Source organism: Ursus arctos, unplaced genomic scaffold, assembly GCF_023065955.2.
Source record: "Ursus arctos isolate Adak ecotype North America unplaced genomic scaffold, UrsArc2.0 scaffold_5, whole genome shotgun sequence".
Lineage (NCBI taxonomy): Eukaryota > Metazoa > Chordata > Mammalia > Carnivora > Ursidae > Ursus > Ursus arctos.
The window spans coordinates 54,263,275-54,290,070 of record NW_026623067.1 but is presented as its reverse complement, the minus strand read 5'-3'; the positions used below and the strand labels follow the sequence as shown (position 1 = coordinate 54,290,070).

The 26,796-nt window shown below is 39.1% G+C and overlaps 1 protein-coding gene across 20 annotated transcripts in view; it reads right to left on the bottom strand.

Annotated features, from left to right (window-relative positions):
- The window catches only part of MAST4 (microtubule associated serine/threonine kinase family member 4), a 535,574-nt gene that overhangs the window by 69,897 nt on the left and 438,881 nt on the right, over positions 1-26,796 (bottom strand). For all 20 annotated transcript variants that reach the window (XM_044384142.3, XM_057307021.1, XM_044384143.3 and 17 more), the window contains 2 exons: positions 8,917-8,986; positions 3,455-3,533 (listed from right to left, as the gene is read on the bottom strand). In XM_044384142.3, coding sequence (XP_044240077.3) covers positions 3,455-3,533; positions 8,917-8,986 — 149 coding nt within the window. The remainder of the gene's footprint in view (positions 1-3,454; positions 3,534-8,916; positions 8,987-26,796) is intronic.

Sequence of the window (26,796 nt, the reverse complement as noted above, 5' to 3'; positions counted from 1 at the left end):
CTAACAACACAATTACCTGTCAAACTTAAGCTATATTTTCAAAGTGTTCGTAATTTTGTGCTCTGTATGTTTACTTTTAAAGAATATCTAAAATGCATTCCCGATTGGCTAAATGACTAACAGTTAACCCACACAACAAAAATCTGAGAGTGCCTCAGACCACATTTAGAAAAGAAGAAAATGAGGGGCACCCAGCTGGCTTAGTCAGTGGAACATGTGACTCTTGATTTCAGTGTCATGAGTTCTAGCCTCACATTGGGCATAGTGATTACTTAAAGATAAAATAAAATATAATACATTTTTTTTTTAAAAAGAAGAAAATATAACTACTAAAAAGTTTTGTGCAAATTTTGCCCCACTATGTAAAGGACAAGAACCCCAAAACACTGAGAGAAATGAAAAGTAGCTTTTCAAATTTTCACTCATTACTTTTTATCAAAAACCAATATGGAGAACACATAACTGAATTTTGTATGAGTGGAGCACCTACACTTCACACACTTAACATTTCCTTGTGTCTTTTGGCACAAAGTAATTTTGAAAGCTAAAATTTTAGGGGTGCCTGGATGGCTCAGGTCATGATCTCAGGGTCCTGGGATCGAGTCCCAGCTTGGGCTCCCTGCTCAGCTTGAAGCCTGCTTCTGCCTGCCACTCTGCCTGCTTGTGTTCTCTCTCTCTCCCCCTGTCAAATAAATAAATAAAATCTTTAAAAAAAATTTTATTTTGAAGGAAAAAGGAGAAACATGAGGTCAACAATTATATGTACGACATTCTTTAATAAACACTTAAGAGAAAGCTAAAAGCTACCTCACCTCTGGTCAGCAGCTGTTGGGTAGAAACATAGCAAATGCGCGCGCGCGCGCGTGTGTGTGTGTGTCTAAAAACGGTCTCAGGTGGCTTCTTCCTTAAACACATATGGAAGTCAAGGATGGTGATAATTTCATTGTGACAGATGGCCAGGTCATGTTTATTAATTAAAATATTTATTTTAAGAAAAACCATGTAAATTCTTTAAAAAGAGCCAAGAGCCTGGAGTCTAGGCCTTACTGTATTCTTAGAGAAAGGAGGGGGTTGGTCAAAGCCCCTCAGTGCATTCTCTGTGTCTTACACTTCTTTTTTTTTTTTTTAAGATTTTATTTATTTATTTATTTATTTATTTATTTATTTATTTATTTATTTATTTGACACAGAGAAAGAGGCAGCCAGTGAGAAAGGAAACACAAGCAGGGGGAGTGGGAGAGGAAGAAGCAGGCTCCCAGCGGAGGAGCCTGATGCGGGGCTCAATCCCAGAACACTGGAATCACGCCCTGAGCCGAAGGCAGACGCTTAACAACTGAGCCACCCAGGCATCCCACGTGTCTTACATTTTTGATAAATAAAATGAAAAGAACAGTAGCAATTGCATGACACGGTGTGTTGCTGGGATTAAACAAAGACTACAACGCACTGGAAGGAGTCAGGCTAATGTCTCCACATAATAAATATTTCTACAACGGCTGGTTTTTAAAATTGGTTGTACCAAACGAAGTCTGATTCTATGTAACTCACTCTTTTTGAAGAGATTGGCTTTTTAAAATGGTGTATGATTTATTAGAGTTGGAAAGATCTTGCACTCTCCTCAATTTTTCTTGCAAGAGTCAAATTACTGTACCCAAATGACAATAAAACTTAAGTGAAGGGCAAAACAAGGTCCCAGAGCTGAAATGAACAAGAATCTGGAGACAAGAAACTTCCCTGAAAATCTATAGGAGAACAATACTTAAATTTCAGAAAGTTACCCTTTTTTTTTCTTTTTGGTCAATCAGTTTTAGCATTCTTTTTCACACTGGAATTATCTACGTTTTCAACATCTAACATCAACCAATGACCAGTGATGGTTCTGGACACAGCAGTCTAGCGTGGCTTCACTGTTTTTTAGTGACAGTTTTATCTGCTGAAACCATTCATGAGTTTGAAGCATCCTCTCCGGATGCAAGGCTTTTCACCAAAATCATCAAAATGGACAATAAACTCATATACCACAACTAAATGGAATAGAGGATAGGAAAATAAACTACCTCTCCTCAATAAAATATCAGGGAGATGGTAAATATAATACAACAAATTTTAACAAGGCAATATTAAAGGTGCTCCAGAAATTGCATCTGGAATTCTGGAAACACTTAATATAAGGCAGTGGTGATACCAGTTAGTTTATAAACTTAATTGTAGTGTCCTTTCTTCTTTTTAAAATTTATTTGAGAGAGAGAGAGAAAGAGAGAGCAGGGAGAGAGGTAGCAGGGGGAAGGGCAGAGAGAGAATCTCCAGCAGACTCCCTGCTGAGTGAGGAGCCCGATGTGGGGCTCGATCCCACAATCCTGAGATCTGAGATCCTGACCTGAGCCGAAATCAAGAGTTGGATGCTTAACCTACTGGGCCACCCAGGTGCCCCAACTGTAGTGTCTTTGCAATGCAAGTACTATTAAGCAGCTGAATGTACATGGTTAGCCCGGTGCTGGGGCCTGTGAAAAACCAGCACCATCACCGCCACAACAAAACGGTAGATGAATAACCCTACACAGTAAACCACAGATTGTCACAAAATAAAGATGGAAATCACCAGAAGGAAATCTAAAATCATCAGGTCCCATTCCCAGCTTGTTCAAGGGCATTCGGACCATTCCATTAGGTATGTATTGAACACCTACAACATACCTGGTCTTTCTAAATGACCTCCAGCTTCTGAAGCTCTGTAGAGACAGGTATCCTGCAGCACCACTAATTCAAACTGAGAAAGCATCCATCTAACTTACTGAATCGGTTCCATTAATTGCTAGGGCTCCTGTTGCAATGTTACAGTTTGGGGCAAGAGCATCCTTCTTTCTCTCTTCTATTTCCATGGCTTCATTTTGTCTCTTTGTCTTAACTTACTACTAAATTCTTTTAATCTCCCCTTAAAAAAAAATTCTTACCTAGGAGGTACAGATTTAAGGCTTGCCATTTTTTTTTTCCTTTGAAGGAGAAAAACAAAGAAACAAAACAACAAAAACAAACAAAAAAATCCCCTGCATCTAAGCCACACAAGGAAAAAAAAAAAAAAAAAAGACCCAGGCCATCAAAATTTAATGGTGTTTTTAGTACTGATATCACTGGTGTGGAACCAAAGCAATAAAACCAGATTGCATTCCCCCCTACACCACAAACTACACCAACTGGTATTAAAAACGAAAGCTCCCAATCTCCTCCAAACTTGTGATCCTGGGACTTAACTCAATTTATGCACCAGAGTTTAAAAGCTTGCAGCAAAGAGTATGTCCTTTTTACGTTTGCCCGCTCATCATGTGATGAGTTACCTATTCAGAGCGACAGACAGGCAGAATTTATCTTCTTCCTACCAGGAAACACCCAGAGAAAACACCTGCTGTGCCAGAGAGCCGTGTGGTTATGAGGAAGAGGAGAACAGTAAGGTACTTACAGAGACTGTGGAGCTGGGCGTGTTTGTCCCATAGCCAGAGGAGGGGAGAGAAGCCAAGGACCAGCGGCGTCCATCAGTCCTATTGAGAGAGGGAGATCAGCTTTGCCCAACGTTGGAGCACTGTTTCAGGGGAACCCCAGGGAAACCGAGTATTTTTAGTCAAACAAATGACACAAATGCGGTCAGTGAAGATGTGGAAATGTTCAGCAAGGGCCAGAGTAAACAAACATTATACAGCAGGTTGACTTTTGTTTAAACTGAATCGATACACCCAAACAAATAGAAAGTGAATGGGTTGATCCATATTATTGATCTCTCACTAACACACTTTGACAAAATGAATACCAGGGATAATTACAATGGTCAGACTCAGCAGATTCAAATGAATAAAAACAGAAAGGGAGGAGGAAAAATACTCGTGTCCGGAAGCTGATAACTGAGGCCATGGGTCTTTGGAATGGCCGGAATTCCAGCAAGGTACAAGAGCCGGTGGGGACTTTGATTACATCCTAAAGACTCTCCACTTATTTTCAAGGGAACTGTCCTACTCGTCACATCCAGGGAAGGGATTAGTGGGGGCTCAGGGCTGGTTCAAGTCTTAAGTAGCAAAAATCTTGCACATGAAAAAAGTGACTGACCTTATATTCAGAATCTCTAAGAGTTACTATCTTCTGACATGACCTGGCTTCATCGAGTGTTGCAACAAAAGCCCCTTGCAGAGGCTGTGAGTATGCAGTCTAGCTCTGGCCCGGGACAGCAAGGGCAGAAAGAAAATTCTCCACTAGTGCAAAGAGTACAAGTGTCTGCCCCAGTCATAGAGGCAAAACTGTCAGGAGTCCTTGAAGAGAGTGATTTTTCTCTCCAAATGGTCAAAGGGTAGCTTCCAGGGCAGATTCTGGTTATGAGTTAGGGTCTTTACAAGGGTCTTAGATGATTGACTGAAGCAGTAGAGACAATACTGTTGCAGGGGAACACCAGAAAGCATTGTCATTGCTTTATTATTTATTCTATTTTAAGTAAGACTGTGACTCCAAAATCATATACCCCTGTGAAAACAAATAGATGAGCATTTGCCATGGGAAAAACAGAAAAAACACACATTATAAAGGCCCCTACTGCATTCTTTGGATGGAGTATCTACATAGACTTCTTGTAATTTATGACTGTACTAATTTACCAAGTGAGAGATATGAGGGGGCCAAATATACCAGAGACACATTCACAGGAAGTTGAAGTCAGGGGATTCAACAGCACTAGACTTGAATTTGAGAAACGTCACAATTAGATGTTTATGTAAAAAACTGACATTTGAGATTAAATTACAGTCAAGGGAAAATATAATCACAGGCTACCATGGATGTTTCCTCCAATAAATGCAAATGGTCCACAAAGACAAAATGGAGAAATTCAAGTGGACAAATCACAGAAATACTACAATGTTAAAATTTCAGTAAAATTACCTGTCATTTCTGTGATCATGATTGGAGAACAATTGAATCAAGGTTTTTTGTTTTTTTTTTAAAAGAAGCAAAATAAAATATTTGTAAATATACCAGGTACAAGGAATGGGAACAATTAAGTCATATGTTCTTTAAAAATAGTTTTAAACAATTAAAAATGTTAAAGATTTAAGAAAATAATAATAATAATAACATGCTTCTAATATCTATGAATTAAATGGACACAGGTTAGTCATATTTTATTCGGCTATTTATTGAAGACTTAAAAATCCATGCTGTACTTTATATTTTTAAAACCTCCAATTTTTAGAAGTAAAAAAAAAGGGGGGGTATGAATTTTAAAAGGATTATTTAATAGCAATTTAATAGCAATTATCAGAAGTCCATTTAATAGCAATTATCAGAAACTAGTCTCTGGAAAGAACTCGGGCACGATTTCCCCCACCATGATTTTGTTTTGTGATTCATTAACTCTCCTTTCCCTCAGGTATCAATGAATATATTTCACATGAATGAGCAATTCCAAGAAAAGACATGTTCTTATTAGTTTTGAAACATAAATTATATTTGCTTACTCTGGAAAACACACAACTAAAAGATGTTTAAACAAGAATGTGCAGCCACGGACCAGAAATAATTTATGTCTCATGAAGTTCCCCAAGTTCTCTGTGTCTATATACTCAAATGGAGCACAAAGGACCATTGCATTTTCATTACCATGACGACTGCACATCAGAAGTTACTATATATGCTGTATACAGTACTTAAGAGAGAGCACACCCTTTTTTTTCCAAGAAAGCTATCACACAAGTGCAATTTGGATCCTGCTAACAATGTTGTCTTTTCTTTGCAGAAGCTCCCCATAAAATATTATTGGAAGACAGACTACATTCTAGCCAAAGCAACAAGGCTTTTTTTGAAGAGTGATTTTTTTTTGGGGGGGGGTGGTAGGGGTAGAAATCTCTCCATATTAAACTAAGTGAAAAAGTAAGAAGGGAAAAACATTTGATGGGAGCATAGAATACAAAAAGTTTTGCAAAAAAAACATGATTTCAACACTACTCACAAAAATTTAGATTAACATGGTATAGAACAAAGAAAAAATGAAAAGTCCCAATATCAACCTGGCTATTATAATTATATGAAGAAAAGATTTATTTATTTGTTTCATTGTAACAGTCACCTGGAGTGACACATTGTACATTCTGGTTGATACTATAACAACTTGAACTATGCCAGGTGCTCAACAAGTGTCTAATGACCTGAACTCAGCAGGCCAGTCTGCTCTAGTAATTTGCTCGTGGAAATATATTCTGAGATCTACCCTTGAGGAACAATGAGGCCGCTAGGAAACACCCGTGGCATGTACTCAGGGCTCTGTATTTCCAATGCAAGTGCGAGCAGTATGTAATGTGTCAACTCCAACAGCTTTCGGGAAAGGCACAACAATGTTATTACCTCCATCTTAAGCCAAAGAAAAAATGTTAATTCTGTAATTGGATGGACTGTAAATCTGTAGCACAGGTCTTAGGAAAATAAACATATGTTTCCTTGCTCCTGACAAAATTTACTATGCTACAATCAATGCTCATTTTCATCCTTTTAACTCAGTAGTAAAAAATTACCTTGATAGTTCTACTCACATATATCTATATCTATATCTATCTATCTAATATACATATTAGATAGCAAGTGAGTGCCATCATATTTTCCAGTTTGAAATTAAACTATTTCATTACAGTGGATGTCTAGTGGGGGAGTATTTTCACATACTGGTATATGTAAGGGGTGTGTGTGTGTGCGTGCCACATAATGGTATAAGATGAGAAAATATTAATAAACCTGATCTTTATCCCTCTACTCAAGAATAATTTTAAAGACAGGGCAATCTCTTCTCTGTTGGACTAAACATACAAAATAACAACATGTGAGAGTCTCAAAATGGTATTACTTCTCAAAGGCTCAAAAATGCATACCGAATGGAAGGGAATGGGGACCCATGAGTGGGTTTCCATGTTTCCTGAATAAAAATCAACTTTAACATGGAGGAGAGAGACACCAGATGTTAAATAAAAATATACCAATTTGAGTCTTCAGAGCAAATGCAGGGTTCTGTTTACCTGAATAAAAGTTTAAAAAGATGATCACTCATGCCCCAATCTAAATTAATATTTTTTGAAGAGTGTGGAGGGAGTTCCATCTGGAAATTCATGCAAAATGAACTACAGGTCTCTTGTGATAATCTTCTGTCATGGTTTATGGTTTATTTGTCAAAAATTAGCATGCCTGGGGGTTGTGTATTTTCTTAAATAGAAGAGAAACCAGATTCATCTATCCTCCAGTCACCCACTTAATTATCAGATTCTCTTCATTTTTATAAATCTGACAGGATTAAGAGACTATGATTTCTGTCATGTTTAAATGCACGCTATAATGAGATTTGCATTTTTCTTATTACTTAAAGTAATTAAACACATTCTTTTAAGAGATATTTTTAAAGACTATGGTGGGTTCTTGTTTTTCCATTTTCATAAGATTTTTTGTTTCCACTTAGAGGAGTAGCACTATCATGAGTTAATATTAACTGGGCAAACACAGGCTTTGTGGGACCAGTTAATTTTCACATTTTCTTGACAGTGCTTAGAACAAGTTGCTAAAAGAAGAGAAGCTGGAACTGGGGAAAGAGTCAGGGTGGAGGTCTCAAGTTCCTTAAGAGCCTCTGGTGTCCCGCCCACGATGGAGAACTGGTACCTTACACACACAGGCCTCTGCCAAATGGTGGGGGCAGGGGGGTGTAACATTTACAAGGGACTCTCAGTTACAGAGAATTCTGAAAATCCTGCCGACAGGTCCCTTTCTTTGGACTTAGTAATATAAATGCATTACATGCTGACAAATGGCAGTGGGGACACTGCAGGTTTTGTTGGTTAGTAACATGCGTTAAAACACATCTTTTTTTTTTTTTTTTAACCTACACATATGTCTTTATTAAGTGTTACGTTAATGCACTTTATGGTATAGTTAGGTCACTGAGGAAAATTAGCAAATATGCTGGACGTGCAGACCATAAACTGAATTTATCCTGACTATTCAGAGACCTGGCTGAAGGGGCATTTTGTTTTCTCTGAGTTCTTCCCGGGCAGGAGAGGATAGGGTATGTGTGTGAGAGGGGTGAGAGAGCCCAGGAAGGTGAAGGTTGGACTCGGACAGGGAGAGGTACACTAATGCTACGTGCGGAACACAGAAAATGTGGTTGTGTAGACTCCTCTGACTTGGAGAAATCACCAAAGAACATCCAGAACTGACAAGATTGGATGTTACATCACGTGCCTATGATCCTCTGAACAGCAAGACTCCCTTGTGGCTCAATGACCCAGACTGAACACATGTATCTTTGACACTTGGTACCAAATTTTAACTAAGATACGAAGAGAAAACATAAAATATCCTATAGTCCATGTGTGGCTTTATCTCAAGGGGATCACTAAATTGGTGGCTTCATGCTCTCAAGTAAAGAGGCATCTTAGAGTTTATACCCTGTGATCCCAGAAAGGTCATTAAAATTTTTTTTTCAACAACAAAAACAGCTGCACCAGGACACAGAGATGAGTCAACTCCTTGTAAGCTCGGACAGTTCCGTAAAAATCTGATGAACAGCAAGCATGTACAAGGCACTGCAGCAGAGTTAAGAGAAAAAAGGCAACAGTCATTTCTCTCCCTCACTGGGAGCCCACCATCTAGGGAAGGACCAAGAGAGGTACATGGAACTCTAGCACGAGTCAGAAATCATTATTAAACTATAAAGCGGGAGTGTTTACAACAGAGTTGTGTGTTGGTGTAAAGCTATCTTTGGGCAGGGAGCTTCAGAGAGGGCCGTATGTGATAATGAACAGCATCTCACTGGCAGAAGGCAGGGGAACGGGGGGGAATGAGAAAGAGGGGGTTCCGGAGATGCGATTCTCAATATAACACTTTATGATTCGACTCACAGGAAGTCCTTACCTCCGTGCAAATGAGAAATGGGCTGAGGCACTGGGGGAGAAATTTCTTGGACTATCTTGAGGGCTATTTCCTGTAAAGAGAAAGAGGGAAAAAAATCATAACAGGATTTTGTTTTTGTAACATTATCCACATCCAGGATCACCTTCTTTTTAGTAATGAGTTTCTGTACATTCTCACCCAATGTCCATGTCTCCAAAAATGTCTCAGTGTTCCTTGGAGCAGGAGCAGGGGTGGCGGGGGTGGGGGAGAGCGAGGGAATGGGCTTGGGTTCCAGCACAGCGTTTTGAGGGTGCAAGATACATGAATAAGCACATCTATCACCAAGCAGTAGTCTCCCAGGGATTAATACCCTAAATATTTCAGTCCTACAAAATAATGTATATACAAATGTCTTGCTTCTTACTCTTCCAGATGTTAACATCTTCTTCTTTTTTTTTTTAATATTTTATTTATTTATTTGATAGAGACAGCCAGCGAGAGAGGGAATACAAGCATGGAGAGTGGGAGAGGAAGAGGCAGGCTCCCAGCGGAGGAGCCCGATGTGGGGCTCGATCCCAGAACACCGGGATCACGCCCTGAGCCGAAGGCAGACGCCTAACGACTGTGCTACCCAGGCGCCCCCAGATGTTAACATCTTAAGTAACAGGATGGGTGTGGAAGTATATGCTTCACCTGGTGGTGGGGGTGCGGCTTTCTACTTTCAGGTTTTCTAACTTGGTATTTTTTTATTTACAGAAACCAAGTACATGTCTGACTTCTCAAAAATAAATCCTCGTATTCTGGAGTCCATGGCTTAAAAGTGGAAATGTCAGTACTAGTCATAAAATACTGGGAAGAACCCAGCCATGTGGACCTATTTCTCAAATGACCCAGCTCTATGGCCCGAGTGGCCCAGCAGGATTAGCCTGTATCAATATTTTCTTCAACAGTCCCCCTGCTTCTAAGCATCTGGGCTATGACTGGCCAGGCAGGCTTTCAAAGCCACCACCACTGGCAGAGGGTGTCAAATCCCGCAGAGGCGGGTGAGCACAGACTGTTCGCTGTAAGGAGAGCAGCTCCTCGGGGGCTTGTTACTTTCTCCACCAGAATACTCAACCTGCTGCTGATCATTGAGAGTGCTTGGCAGGCAGCTGGTGAGGGGCAGCTCAGGACACTCCAGACCACCCGGCTTCCCTCTGCATGTTTAATTAGATTGGCAGAATTATCTGAGGACTGGATGGAACTGTAGCTGCTTTAAAGAAGGAGGTGAGGAAAGGCTGCAAACTAATCTTGTATGTTCTTGAAACACGGAAAATAAATCAGGACGATACGTTTAATCCCTAACAGCCAGCCAGTTCCCACGTTACTGATTTCACAGCGGAAGTGACAACTGTAGTTAGGTGTGAGGAATACAAGATTTGCATGTTCAAGTCAGTACCTATCTGTAAACAATTTATTACCTGCGTGCAAAAAGAACAGACTAACCCATTAAAGGGGATAAGTTCAGCGTTACCTCGAGGACTTCTGGACTTGGTTACATCTCTACTGAAATTTTTCAATTAACTTAAGGTTGCCAATTTTATAGTGATGTCTTCAACAGATGCCATTAACTTTATGACAGACAGCACAATTAAAGCCATTTGACTAGGAAGCACTGAAAAGCCTATTTCTTAATGGCCAGAGAATCTAGAAGCATTTTTCCCTCCGCTGCAATGAAATTTATCATGTCTCTGCATCTGTTGTTCCTTGGGCCCCTAGAGAAATGGATTCTGCTTTTGCCATCTAGTAATCCAGGACTCTTTCTGTCCATTTATCCACACAGCTAAATTAAATTCTGTCAACTTTTCCCAACAGCCTTCATTCCCCCTGCCCAGCCTCTTCCCAACTTAGCTTATATATCACTCTTCACAGCCTTAAAACATATTGAAAAATTCAAGATGGCTAAAAGTTTCTGAAAAAGCAGTGAATCTAATGCCAGAAATTTTAGTGTAGATTTTGTTTAGTTGGAAAAAAATGTTCACTTTCCTCACACCCCATGTAGAGCAAACTACCAGTAAGTTACTAGGAAAAACAAAACAGCTGATTGTTGGAAGCCAACATATGAGTGGTTTAACAATCCCTCCTACCCAATCATTGAGAATAAATAATAAGATCAATGAAACTTGGCACCAAATTCTTAGCTCCATGTTCTTTGTAAAGTGAACACTGTATCCGGAGATTATAATGAGATGAACTAGAACTGGACAGAGCTTACTGAGAATTTTTAAGACCCTGAAGAAGGGAGAAACAAGGAGTTAACTTAAAACCCTTTTCACTTTTAGAGATTTTAATGATTGGTCCCCAGAAAGTCATGTAACATCCTATAATACATGGCAAGTGATCACTTTGACCATGAATGGGCCGAGACAAAGATATATAGAGGCAGGTTAACTTAACTCTGCTCTTAATGAAAAAAAAAAAAAAATCAAGGCTACCATGAGCCATTTCTAATCTTTGAGTTTTGCCTCCCCATTTTGTGCTGCCTTTCTAAGCCCATCAACTGAAAACGTCCCTCATTTTCTTCTCATCTACTCCTACATTGCTATAAAATCAAATGCAAATTCCCACATTTTGAACCTCGAGACTACAGAGCCATCTGCATAATCTTGCTATTAACAGATCTTTCTTCCTGTTTCATGGCAGATCTAGGCTAGGTTTAAATGCCCATGTGTACAGGCGCACACATACCCCACAGGCTATCACAAAGGCTCTTAAACGTAGTGGGATATTAGAGAAAATGATGGCAGTCTGAACTAGAATACCTGATAATTCATTAAAGACAAGAGATTACAGGGTAATTTGAGGGCAGTTCAGCTAGCTCAAGAGAAGAAATGGAAGAACCTCAGGAAGGGGACAGAAACACCCCAAACAGAGTAGGGTGATACAGTAGAGACAGATACTCTGGCAGTAGGAGAGAGTCAGACTGGTGTAGCCAATGAGCTGTGAACTATATTTATTGGTATTAACTGGGGGAGGGCCTTAAGAGACATAAGCAGGCAAGGGAGAGATGCTACAGATTTTAACCTGGCATGAATGTGTTGGGTGGACTGATGAGTGGCCAACGAAGAGGGTTTAGGAGCTTAGATTAGGACATGAAAGGCCAATAGAAAGAATATTTTGGTGAGCAAACCAAGCATAATTAGTGATCCACTAGAAACGAAGTGATGAAAATAGTACAGGTCACAAGTGACCAACATTTCCAATATGGGTCGACCGTGGGTGACTGACTACCCATTGTGGGAGAATGCCTGTTGATAGGGAATTTTGAGAGAAGTGGAATGGTGGTGATAGGAGATGAAAAGGGAGGATGAGTACTCTGTAGATTTTTGTGTTATTACAGAATATTCCTCCATTTTCCTTAGGGAGAAGTAACAAGATTAGGAGATTAGATAGGTAGGAGTTAATCTTTGTTTCTGTTTTTGTTGTGTTTTGTTTTTAGAGAGGGTGGGGCAGAGGGAGAAAGAGAATCGTAAGCAGGCTCCATGCCCAGCTTGAGCCTAACTCTGGGCTTGATCCCAGAACCCTGAGATCATGACCTGCGCTGAAATCAAGAGTCGGATGCTTAACTGCCTGAGACACCCAGGGGCCTCTGGGAGTCAATCTTTGAAGTCTGTGTTCTTATTTGAAATAAAAATTGATTTCTATGTTACCTAATTCAGTCTCTGAAGCCTTAGGGACATTCTTTTGTTATACAGTGATGAAAATACCACTCATTTAGAACAGACTAAATTAAAAAGCGCATCTTCTATACGTATTCTTAAGAAATGAGGACCAGGCTGCTGTGGACATGCCCAGTGATGAGAAAGCGAGACGGATTGAAACCAGAGTCCTATACGTGACCTTCACTCCTCACAGCACTGCTCTCTGAATCCATCCACCCATCTGCAAAGCAATACCTGAGAGACTCTCGAATGAAAACCGGTGCCAGTTAATTCTCTGCCCATATGTGCAGCACTTGCTTATAACTCAAATCCTGCTGCTCCCAGGGATTTGCTGGCTCTCGGATATTTGAGTGCTAGGACACTTTACAGAATGCTGTTATCGCCGCTGATGTTTTTGACCTGGTAAAGTAAACCTTAGTAGTGGTCAGGCATTTGGTAGGTAATTAACTCCAGGGTCCCGGGGGGGGTGGGACTAGCATGGCCAATATACAAGCAATATAACAAAATGGGACTTTACCTCATGGCTCTGCACAGGGTGCCTCATTTTCAAGGCAGTTATGGTTAAGAAAGTGATTTCCAGATTAATTAAATTGTTTGATTGCTTTGTAATTAGGTTGGAGAAGTCCTGTGTCTTTACCACAGAGAAACAAGCTGCAAATCTTTTTAAAAGGCATATGCTATACCCACTACAGATTATTAATGTGCTTTTAATAGCTGTCTGTTCACAAAATGACAGTTTCTGGTTGCCTTGATTTTCTATCAGGACTGAGGGAATCCAAGAAATAATGATAATTGCCATTTGAAACTCCTGGAGGATCAAAGAATAAGCCCCCATTTGAATCCTTGTTGTCATTACTTGACTATCAGCTAAAATGACTTGTGGCGTTTTATGCTGTAACAGCCAGTACCGTGCTTCCTATCGCTTTGTAGGACATTCTGAGCACCATTGCTTTAGACTTTAAGACCAAACCTGAAAGAAGCAAACCTAACATCTCCTTCCAAGGTGAATTCCAGCAGATAAGACAGGCACTAGAACAGTGATGCAGGAATCTCAAGCTGAGTGAACTTGCAGAGACAGTAGTCCCCAGCACCTGAGAACTTTGACTCTATCCTACCAGACCCAGCTCATACAAGAAAAGTTAAAAATCTTCCTTCCACTTAGACAGCTGTCTCAGCAACTGGCTCCTCTCGAGATACAATTGTGGAATACTAATTACATCTGGGCAGCTGTTTAGACTCGGAGTGGACACAGAACAATCTTGATTGGCCTTCCGTGGAATTGTCTCTGGCAGGCTGTGAAGTGTCCACAGCAGGCCAATGAATAGAAGTAGACTCATGTGCCCAGGTTTTCAAGTACACAGAGGATTACAGACAATGAACCAAAGTTTTCATAAAATCTGGGCTCTCTGAACCTGTTTTGGTTTTCCCTGTCCCTTATTGCTTACTGATCCTTCAGCAGCCAAGACCACTGTTACCATCTGATTCATTCATTCAACAAATATTTATCAATCCTCTACCACCATAGAGGGCAATAATGAGATTTGATTTATATTTTAGAAAGATCCCTCTGGTGTTCTGTGACCGATGGGCTGGAAGCGGGCATGAGTGGAAGCAGGGAGATCAGTTAGGAGGCTATGAGCACAGACAAGCCAAGATATGCTGGTTTGGATGGGGTGACTGCAGATCTCAGGTCCCTTCTGGCACTAGAACAAATAGGACTTGCTGAATGATGAGGGAAAGAGAAGAAACAAAGAGGATTTCCTAGATTTCAAGATTAAACAAACGAGTAAGATGCTGGCGCTGAGACCGGGAAGACCAAGGGAGGATAGGGTTCGGGAGTGTAAGACAGAACTAAGAATATAACTCCAATACCGGGTGGGCATTAGGCTCTTTTACTTACAGAGACACCACCTGGAATAATTTCATATATATCAAAATGTACTCATACTCCACATTATATGCAATTACATATAACTATGTTATACTTAGTTGCGGTTCTCGTGTAACATATTAATTACTTAAAAATTCTGTTGTAGTTTTTGTTATTGTACTTGAGAGCAAGTAATATTTTTCCAGCTCACATTATTTAGTGCCTAACAGACTGAATAATCCTGATCTGTTTCAGACACTCAAACCACTCAAGAGTGCTAGTGAAAGGTTTGTAGAGAAGGAAAATTCTATAGGCTAAATACTGAAGATTGAGTAATGATAACTTCAATCATTCTATCTCCTGTCACCACAGGTAAAACTAAATGGAATTTAACAACATGTACTCTGTTCCCTTTCTCTCTTCCTTTAATTGCTATTTCTAAATGTTGGTGGGGGATAAACTCCAGTTATACATGTAGATAAACACAAAGTGTATTTTGAATTCTCATGCCTAACCTAGTTTCTATAATACAAAAAATAGAAACATGCTGTTTTTTTTTAAACTCAATAATTATGTATTAAGTTCTTTTTATGCACAGAGCTTTGAGCTACCTACTACAACAGATTAAGTGGTGAATAAGACCCAAAGAGCTAAAAATCCGATAGAGGCAGCTAACTCTAGATATCATCCAGCTCTGGAGTCATCTTGCAAAACCAATTCTAGATCCAAATTCATGTGAAAAAGAAATTTTCTTAAACCAAAGCCCTTAAATGTACCAAAATTACTTACTAAAAATGAACTCTCAATGACAATACCATATGGAGAATGTACTGTGTTACAACAGACTCGTGACAAACATACATGTAATGCTTTCTAAGGAATGACTGATGAGGTGCGAGGGTGGAAAACATGTAGGGAGTAAAAGAGAGATCCAATAACAGGTCAATTTCTATGTCATAAGACTCTCACCGATGCCTATTGTCTCCATTTCATGAAGCTGGTCCTCTGGAATTTGTGTACTGTATTTGAAATGCTGTGGCATTGACACGAATCCCTTGGAGATGTGTTATAATGGGTTCTTGAGAATGTTTTAGCTTTTCATTGACCCTTCCTTATTACTCTGAATTGATGTCACATCTCAAGGTGATCCCGACTAAAGACTGGTGAATGTCAAGAGTGATGAAGGAAGTTGATTTTTAGTTGTGTATTTTCCTCCCATCTATAGTAATTCATCTCCCCACAACAGAGAAGAGATTATTTTTAGTCTTTGTTTAAAGTTGCTGAGTAGCATTGGTAAGGTCAAGGAAGGCGAGTTAATAACATAGCCACTGTAAAAGATATTTCCAAGTTTCATGCAATTTTATGAACCTTGATGCATTCCTTCATCTTAGATAATTAATTAGTATCTGAATCAGGATAAAAGACTGAGTTAAAGAATGTAACCTAAGGTGCGTGTATTTTTTTTCTGTCATACATGAAGGGATTTCAATTCTTTAACATAATTAGATACAAAGAATTTCCCTTTTTACTTAGAAGAGTAGGGAGGGTGCTCTCAGGAAATTGGTTCTTCTCAGTTGTTTGCTTCAACTGCTTATTAATTTCTAGTCAAAGGGGAAGTATTTAAATGACATGGTACACATCCATATACCTTGCTAAATATAATCTGAATGTATTCTCTATTATAGACTTTTTCCTTTCAGTTCTTCATAGTAAAAAAAATACATATTCTACTTAAGGTGGTCCCATTTAACGAGTACTAAATGTTCCTTTGGCTGCTGGTACACCAGAATTCTAACCGAAAGAAGCAAAATATGAATATTTTTTCTTTTAGTAGTTACCTAATCATTTTCAGTTGCTAACTCCAGAAACAGGATCAGACTTAAAAGAATCAAAGACATTCAATTCTATTGCTTCACTATAAAATAATATGCAATGTGCCAAGTATCTAACAATTCAGAATTGTGACTCTGAGTTCCCATAAACCATACTGACATTGGAAATTCCCTGGCCCTGAGACTTTGTTCTAATATTTTTTCTTTCACTCTCCTTTTTCATATCCTTATATCAATAAACAGTTCTCATTTGGAGTGTGTAAGAGAATCACTTGGGAAGCTTTAAAAATGCTGATATCCAGGCCCTAACATGCCCCTGTTTAAATGGAGTGATTGTAAACTGTTGCCAGGACTGAGAACCACGACCTTAGAATTTGCTTGTATACTATAAATCAAATTCAAAACTCTCACTCGTCCTTTAGACCTCTTAACCAGGAAGTGTGGATTTTTTTTTCACTTCCCCATTTCATTCTATAATGCACCTTCCCTCCTTGTCTCGGGTACAATAATAGTTCAATGTCCCTTTTACAAATTCACTTCATGTGACCTCCAAGTATTGTCAAAACAGGACTAACGCTTGAAATTCCTCCCTTATCAATCCAAACAAAGAGCATCCTACCATGTGAACACTCTGGAAATCCCACCTGCCCACAGGTGTTCTCTGAGGTTAATCAAATAAATGATATACTTCCTCTACCCGATCCTACTGCTACCGTTCACTTCATTATTCTCACTCTTTTATTTCCTCTATACTCACTTCATTATTTCCAGAATTTCTCCCTTCTTTTCAAACAGGGTGTAACACCCCCCAAGCTTCAGTGTGTATCATTCCTATGTTCCTAAATTAAGACTAAAAGTCTTTGTAAGAGGAAAACATTGGCAAAAAACAACAAAAAAAAAACCCCATTCATTGACCACAAACTTGTTTACACTTTTACTATCAAGTTTAACCTTTTGATTATTCAAAGTTAAACACCAGTTTTCATTTCAATCACCATCTAACAGTATATGAGTGAAATATTTGCCTTAAGATTGTGCATTTCCCGCTTCCATTTTCTTATACGCAGAATGCCAAGTATTTGGTTCATGTAATATTGGAACTTTAAAAATTATTAGGACAGTTAAAATCAATGCACAGGATCTCAATGCAACATGTGATTATCAGAAGAAAAAATAAGATCACTCTAATTATTCCAATCATTCCTCCTTACAAAACACAGGATTTGGGGGTGCCTGGGTGGCTCAATCGGTTAAGCATCTGCCTTCAGCTCAGGTAGTGATCTCAGGGTCCTGGGATTGAGTCCCGATTCAGGCTCCCTGCTCAGCAGGGAGTCTGCTTCTCCCTCTGCCTCCTCCTCTGCCTGTGCTCTCTCTCTTTTTCTGTCAAATAAATAAATAAAATCTTAAAAAAAAAAAAAAAACATGATTTGGGGGCACCTGGGCAGCTCAGTCGGTTAAGTGTCTGACTCTTGGTTTCAGCTCAGGTTATGATCTCAAGGTCATGAGATCAAGCCCCATGTAGGGCTCCATGCTCAGTGCAGAGTCTGCTTGAGATTCCGTCTTTCCCTCTCCTTCTGCCCCTCACACGGGGATATGTGTGCACATTCTCTAAGATAAATAAATCTTTAAAAAAATTTAAAAACAAACAAACAAACAAACATGATTTGGTCTTTTCCATGATCCAGATGTGTCCATTCAGGTCCTTACTCTATTTATGTTCTATACATGTATCCATGGTATTTTTAGCATACAATCCTAAATTATTGATAGATGGGGTGAGGGCTCTCATTCCAAACTACACACAACCCTGAGATTCTCGGCACAAATAGCAACTTTTAGAAAATCACTAACTTCAGGAGCCACAGTTATTAATTACAATGTGTTGAACCCTTCAGGTATGTTGAGGGGTGTTGAGGTAGGGAACAAAGTTGCGATTACTCTTCTTAAACAGCACGACTGCATCTCCATGGCCCTCTGAAGGAAAAACTAGGTATAGAACAGGTAGAAATTTTAAATCATATATATATTAAATCACATGCCTAACTAAATTCAATACCAGAAATTGTAAAACTGCTACAAGAAAACAGGGAAAAACTCCTTGACATCGGTTTGGCAACAATTTTTGGAATACGACACTGATGGTCCAAACAACAAAAAAAATAAAATAAGTAAGAATACATCAAACTTTAAAAAAAGCTTCTACAAAGCAAAAGAAACAGCACAATGAAAAGGCAACCTACCAAATGGAAAAAAAAAATACCTGCAAACCATCTATCTGATAATATATAAGGAGATCATACAACTCAAAAACAAAAACCACAAAAAACCCAATTAAAAAATGTGCAAATACTTTAGACATTTTTCCAAAAAAGATGTATAGATGGCCAAGAGACACATGAAAAAATGTTCAACATCACTAATCATCGGGGAAATACAAACCAAAATCACAATGATATCACTTCACATCTATCAGAGTAACTACTATCAAAAAGACAAGAGACAACAAGTGTCGGCAAGGATGTGGAGAAAAAGAAACCTTCATGCATAAGTGGTGGGAATGTGAAGTGATGCAGCCACTACGGAAAACAGGACGAAGGTTCCTCAAAAAATGAAAAATAGAAATATTATATGAACCAAAAATTCCACCTTTGGGTACTTATCCAAAGATAAGGAAAACACTACTTCTAGGCATTTATGCAAAGATAATGAAATCGTTATCTCAAAAACATATCTGCACCCCATGTTCACTGTAGCATTACTTACAACAGCCAACATATAGTAACAACCTATGTGTCCACTGATGAATGAGCAAACTGTGGCATATACATAAAGGAATATTATTCAATCATAAAAGAGGATACCCTGTCTATTGCAGTAACATAGATGGAACTTGTGGGTATTACACTAAGTGAAATAAGCCAGAGAAAGACAGATATTGTATTTTCTCACTTACATGTGGAGTCTAAAAATCCTGAATTCCTAAGAACAGAGAGTAGAATGGTGGCTGCAGGGGCTGGGGGAAATGGTGAGACGTTCAAAGGTACACATTGTAGGTAGAAGGTACGTTCTGACGATTTAATGTAAAGTGTACTGACTGTAATCAACATACTGCATTACATACCTGAAAGTTTAGAGAATAGATCTTAAAAGTAACCACCACAAAAAAATGATAATTATGTGAGGGGATAAAGGTATGAACTAAGCTTATTGTGGCAGTCATTTTACAATATATACGTGTACCAACATGTTGTACACCCTACATGCATTATCGATCAATAACGTCTCCGTAAAGCTTGGGGGAAAAAAGCCAATATATGCTGGGTACTTCAGTAGATCCATCAAGTCTAAAGTAAGTGATACCAGCAGCTTCCTTCAAGTGATGTTGGCAGCGATGACGGATGAAATGGAATACTGGCAATTCTGGAGACCATGTTTGAGACTAGAGCTCTGTGTTCCAGAATACCTGAGCGGTTAGAAATGGCCAATCACTTCCTGCATCAGGCCACGCGTGACTGTAAGGCAGGCCAGCACTCAGGAGCTCAAAAGGAAAATACCGAGATGTTTATAATGACAGACTCTTGGTTGCCTTTGGAGAAAGTCGGATGAGTCAGACCATCCCTGACCACAATGCTCTCACCCATCAGACAAGGAAGACAGACAGAACAGAGCATAATAAGATCCTGCACTCATGTGGTACAAATAAAGCGAGGAAGCCATGCATTCAGAAGAGGGATGGATGGCCACACAGAGGCAACCTCTGACCTGAACCTCCAGGGAAAATAGTAGATGAAAGACTAGAAGGAAAGGAGACTTTTGGAGCAGAGGAAACAGAACAAGCAAAGGGACAGAGCAGTAAAAGAGAACAGCATATTTTTAAGTACTTTAGTTTTACTACAAAAGCAATAATACACACATGGTTTAAAAAAAATAGTTCAAGAAGGTACACAATAAAGACTAAAAATCTCTCCCAAAGTCTGACTTCCATTCACTGATTCATTCCAACATTTGTATGATCTCAACACATCTGTACTGCTGCAAGCTCTGGGCCCCCATGCCCACCTCCCAACCCCCAATTCTACTCTTCACGTGCAACCTCTTTTGATAGGGTATGGACCTACCCAGAAATACATATAGATGTGCAAGCATGTATTATGAATATAAAAGTATCCCAAAATAATACCATGCCATATATTTGTGTACATATAGTTCTAAATTTGCTTTTTTCTTAATAATCTTTCTACATGTTTCTGTATCACCACACCTAAATCTCTGTCATCTTTATCATCAAATAAAATTCCAGTATGCCCTGTACCATAATTTACTTTCTTTTCCTATTAATGGATACTTAGACTGATGTCAATGTTTTAATGATTCAATGAGTATCTTGTGAATACTCTCTGGAGAAAGTCACTCAGAGCATGTGCCCTCCATTTGATCTGGAAGCTGGACCCAGGTAACTGGAGGCTCCTGACCCCCTCCCCTGTCCATGGAATGTACACTGCGCTCACCATTCCCATAGGGGAAGCTGTTCCAAGGACATAGCCTTGAGAGAGAGACAGAGACAGAGAGAGAGAGAGAGAGAGAGAGAGAGAGAAAGAGAGAAAGAGAGAGAGATATGGACTCGATACGTGACCGAACCCAGTTAAATCCTCTATATAAACTTGTAAGATTCTGGTCACGACACACAGATCTACTCCTCTGGAAGCCCCTCAAGACTGTCTTGTAAATAAGGTCCCTTGCTTTTAAAGCTGCCCCTTAATGATCTGGAGCGACCTGCCTCTTTTTTCAGCCTCCCCTTCCCCTCTGCGTAGGTGGGCCAGTTTGTGAAGCAACAACACAGTGACTGCATCCAAGAGCTGAATTCCTAGACACAGAACTGCTGGGTCCAAACATGGGTTCATCTTCCACTTTGGTGCCTCTCACTAAATTGCTCTCCAGAATCACTGCACTACTGTACATTCTCACTGGTAGCACGTGGGGCACACTAGCCCCCCAGTCTTGCCCATGCTGACTTCTGAAAGATTTAGGTGCCATCTTTATATGTACTTCCTTAGGTTGTCAGGGATCCTGAGGATTTTCTAATATGTGAACCATCTTTGTCTCATTCTCTACAAACTATCTGGCTCCTACTTTCTTCTTCTGAGTGGTTAGGTTAGCCTTTTTTATTGATTTGTTATGTTTTTGTATTTTTATACCTTAAGGCAGTTCTGTCAATACACTGAAGATGTTTCTCCCACTTGTTCTTATCTTTTAATGTTGGTTATGGTAACTTTTCCAAGGAGAAATTTGTTTAATCCAATTTATATCAACCATTTTCCTTTATGACTTTAGGTTTTATACCTTGTTTGGAAAGGCCCTCCCCACTTCCAAATTCTTTCCTCAATGCAGCCATGCTTTCTTCTAGTACTTTTATGGTTTCTTTTTAATTACCTTTTTTTCTGTATCTATATGAGATTTATTTGGTGTACGGACTGAGATAGAAGTCCAGTTTTTTCTTTTCTAAATGACTAACCAACTGATTGAAGATCATTTATTGGCCTTAACAATCAACATTTTCCCCAGTGCTTTAAACAAGACACATTTAAGGAATGCCAAGTCATTTGATGTCATAGAAGGAAAATTGTAGGAAATTAAGGCAGGGCAGGGCGGTGAATGATGTCAAGCACAAAGAACAAATGAAGATTAAACCAGAAAAACCTGATGGCCAGGTGGAACTATCCTTTAAGGCAGTATTCCAGGTGATTCTGCACCTGGCTGGAACCCTGGGGTCCCTATTTTTATCGAGTACTCCAGGTGATTCCCAGGCACACTGAAGTTTCAGAATCCTAACTTTAGAACAGTGATTCTTAACCTTGGATTCACATTAAAATAGCCCAGGGAATATTAAAACAAACAAACAAACAAACAAAAAACCCCAATGACCAAGTTATACCTCAGTCCAATTAAATCAGAATGGGGACCGCAGTTGGGGCAAGATCATTTTTAAAGCTTTCCAGATGACTCCAATGTGCATTCAAGTTTGAAAAACACTGCTTTAGATTTTGCTAAAGCAAGTGAATTTTACAGATTAAGTTATTCTCTCACCTTACTAAGGATCAAAAATCCCCTGGGGAGCTTTAAAAAAGATATATACTGATGCCAGGTCAGACACATGGAGTTTCTGATTTAATTGGTCTGGGACCTGGTATTATTTTAAGCTCTGCGGGTGATTCGAATGTGTAGTCAGGCTTTAGAACTTAAAGAGCTGTAATTCTCAACTGCAGAGTGTATCAGAATCACCTTGAGAATTAGTTAGACCACAGATTCCTGGGCACCACCCCCATAGTTACTTTATTAGTAAGTATGGGTTGGCGCCTTAGACTCTGTATTTATAACTAGTTCCTGGAGCTGCTGCTGATCTGGGGATCACACTTGGGTACCCTATACTCGTCTATGTCATGACAAACCACAAATGTTTCTTTAAAGACATAATTGCATCCATGTGTTTTTTAAAAAAAAAAAAGCCTTCAACGAAGAAGAGAAAGGAGATTGAGGTGCACACAGGCAGTGAGAGCAGGCGGAAAGAGGGAACCCAGTCCTCACTCCGCTGCAAAAGCCCTGAACCAGGGGCTGGGGCCAGGGCGAAGCACCAGCGGTCAAATTTCAGAGGGAAATTAAGACTTAGCAGGGAGGGTGGACGAAAGATGCTGGGTAGCCAGGTACAATGACATTGCTAAAAGTGAGAATGAACAGACCTGGTGAGAATCAACTTGCTTACAGTTGGATCTGAGGTGCTGCGGGGACACGTTCAGATGGAGAAAGCTCCAGCAAATAGAAACATGCATCTGTGTTCAGACGAAATGTCCAGGCCCAAGATAGAACTGCAGAAAAAACTGGCACATGCACGAAGCGGCAGGTCGTGGTAAAGGAGTGCTTGTCACAGGTAAAGGGTGACAAAGGAGGTAACACAAGGGGATTCCAATAGTTAAAGTGGATGAGGACACAAAAAGGAGCCAACGGGAAGGACGGGAATACTGAAGAATTAGAGGAAGCAAGGGAAGGGAAATCATCAAGAGGTAGGAAATGGTTCCTGATATTAAATCTTCCAGGGCGCTCAGGCTGAATAATACTATTTTATAAAGAAGTCACTGGATCTGACCACTGGGAGATGATGGTTTTAGCGGAGCAGGAGGACGGGAGTAGTGTCATGCCTCAGTATGTCATCAATGAACACTCCAACGTGGGACCTGAACTAGTTTCCCAAGGGAACCGGACTCGGACTTGCTGGCTCTGCTTCATGCAGACATAAAATAAACATAATAACAACATCCACGCTTGGTTATTAATCAACTTATAATTTTAAAAGAAATTTTAAATGTTATAATAGCTCATAATTTCATAGAGTGATTTAAAAACCTCATATTAAAAATGTGCTCTCAGGTGGAAAATGGCTGAGATAATGCCTAAGTGAGGGGTAGCGTTTGCATCTTAGGATATGAAGCTACAGCAGGACAAAACCTTTTCCACTGTTACAGGCCAGGGGATTTACAATTTTTGAATCTTAGCAGAGACCCTTTTTACTTAGGATATTTCTAATTAACATCTTATTAACTAGAAAACGAAGCAGTTCTGCTAAATAGTTTTGTAATGTTTTCCAACAGCAATTAACTGAGATCACCCCTCCCCCCCAAAACCCATTTTTATTTAACAATACGTGTCATGAAAAAACACTCGGCTCTTCACCCAGATTCTACACTGATCTGCGGCAGACGCGTGCTTCTCTAGGTGAAGTCAGGTAGAACGCAGCAGCATATGCCCACCGCCGCTGAGGGGCTGAGTAAGGATAAATCAGACTGAGGGGATAACTTTAGTACTGCTACTAATATTGGAAGATGCTAAACATAAAACCGTTTAACTGCTTCAAACTGAAGGCAGATGGTGAGAGTGGAAGCAGTATGCACGTGGGATTTTGCTGGTGAAATGTTGAAAATCCATAGTACAGGAATTGCTCAGTTCTAAAATAACTTTTAAAAACCTGATTCTAAAGGTAACACATGGTGGAGGATTTGGAAAATAAACTATAAAAATAAAACTGGTAATCCTATTAACGTAGCGTGGTATGTTTCTTCAGCCTGTTTTTTGATAGTGTGTGCACGTACATACAAACGTACTTTTTTTAATTTTTAAGTCATCTCTGCCCCCCACATGGGGTTTGAACTCACAACCCCGAGATCAAGGGGCAGGCTCCACTGACTGAGCCAGCCAGGTGCCCCACAAACATACTTTTAAATAGGATCACAAACCATATTCAGCTTTTGTATCCTGTTCCTTACAATTAGGTTGTAATCATAATTTTCCTATGCCATTAAATTGTTTTCGCTGTGATGATTTTTAATGGCTATATTTGTTATACAGATGGACTACAGTTTAAGCATCACTTCTCACTATATAATATTTAGGTGGTTGCCCATTTTTGTGCTATTATAAATAATGCTGCAATTAATATCCTTAAATATGTATTTGAGTACTTTTCTGATTAACTCCTTAAATTATATTTCATGAAGTGCAAATAATAGTTCAAGTGATGGAAACTATTTTTAGTGTTCTTGACAAAATACCACTCTGCTTTCTAAAAAGATTATAAATTTACATTAATGTACTGAGCATTATCGTCTCACTATACCATCACCAGAAATGATTATTACCGTGTGCGCTTTTTAATATTTGCAAATCAGGTGAAACTGGTATTTCATTATTTTGATTTGCATTTTTTTGATTAGTGTGAGATCAAACTTTTGTCATGTCTACTTTTTTTGTGAGCTGTCTGTTCATGTCCTTTGCCTATTTAGTGGGACATTAGAATTTTTTCTTTCATTCATGAGACTTTTTTTTATGACTTAATAATATTAAACTTCTGCCCATTGTCTTTGTTGGAGATATCTTCTCAGTTGCTAGTATTTTAATTTTTTATGGTGGTTTTAACTTACAGAATTGTAAGTTCTTAATATACTCGTATTATCCATCTTTTCCTTAGCTATTTCTTCTACATTTTCATGCTAAGAAATTATTTCCTCATGCTAAATAACTACATCTTCATTTTATTTTTTAGGGTTTAATTTTTACACATCATTTAACAGCTGTCCGAAAATCATTTTAGTACATAGTATGAAGGAAGTCTACCTCCCACATTTTCATATGGATAGTCAATCTTCCCACTACCATTCACTGATAAAACTCTCTCTTTCTCAGGGCTGTGTGATGTTTCCGTCACCATATCATTATCAATCCCTGGCAATTTTTATTTCATGTGTGGTAGACTGCTTGCCCTGTCATCACCCTAGATGATATCTGCTAAACTCAGGTAGTCAGGTCCATCTTCCTGAATTTATGTGGCCAACGGTATCTACACAGTCTTCCAGATGTACTTTATAGTCATTATGTCCAGTTACCATAGTGAGTATTTGCATCTTTATGCTCACCCAGTATCTTCTGAGCGGTCTTCCTAGAGAAGAGGAATTTCCCACATCAAGAGCGCTGTCTCCCCAAGACTGATGCCACCAACCATGTTCCCAGCTTTCTTTGCAATGAGGGCATAGCCAAGGCTTTGCCAATTAAGTCTAAACTCAATTTTTGGCTTGAAAGAAGGCAGTATGAGGAAATAGGTGGCTAAGTAATTAATTTTCACGGCAAAAGTGGTGGCAGGGGTACCCCTCTTGGAGGCAGGGGCAGCAGTGTCTGAGTTTCTAGCATTCAGAATCATGGGCACAGTAGCCAGGAGTTGCTCTGCACAGTACCATGATGTGGTCTATGCACTTTTCTAGGCTATGTGGACTTCAATGCTCACTCTCTGGTCCTCCTGAAAATTCTCTGAGCTACCTAATATTCTGTAATAAATTCCTCCTCTGCTTAAACTACAGAGTGAACATGGTGCTTGCAATAAACACATGTACACACACACACACACAGAATCACACAGTCAAGAGGATTTGGATTAGAGTTGCTTTAGAACTGTGATTTAATATGGGGAAATTATAATATTTAGCTTTTTCTCCAATGAACAGAACATATCTTTCCATTATTCAAAAATAGCTTTGCTTTCAAATAAAGTTTTGTTGCTTCTACACAGCAATCTTTTTCAAGTCTCTTTTGTTACTTCAAAGGTATGGTATTTATGACCCATTTCTTTGATGGAAAAAGGGATATGGGAAAAGAGAGTGGAATGCTATCATGAATTGATCCCTTTTATTCATTATCATTTCTAACTGGTTATAGCTGATAATATTCAACATTAATTTCTATATATTCATCTTTACACAATCTACTTAATGAATACTTTTATTAATTTTAGTACTTACTTTAGTACTTACACTTAATTCTCTTGCATAGTCTAGGTTATTTATGTCATTCAAATATAACAAACTTTACCAGCTCTTATAGATTTTGTTTTAGTTTTGTGTGTTGCTTGACCCAAAGAACCTCTTGGATAAATTTAAATATTAATGGGGAGAGATTTTAATAA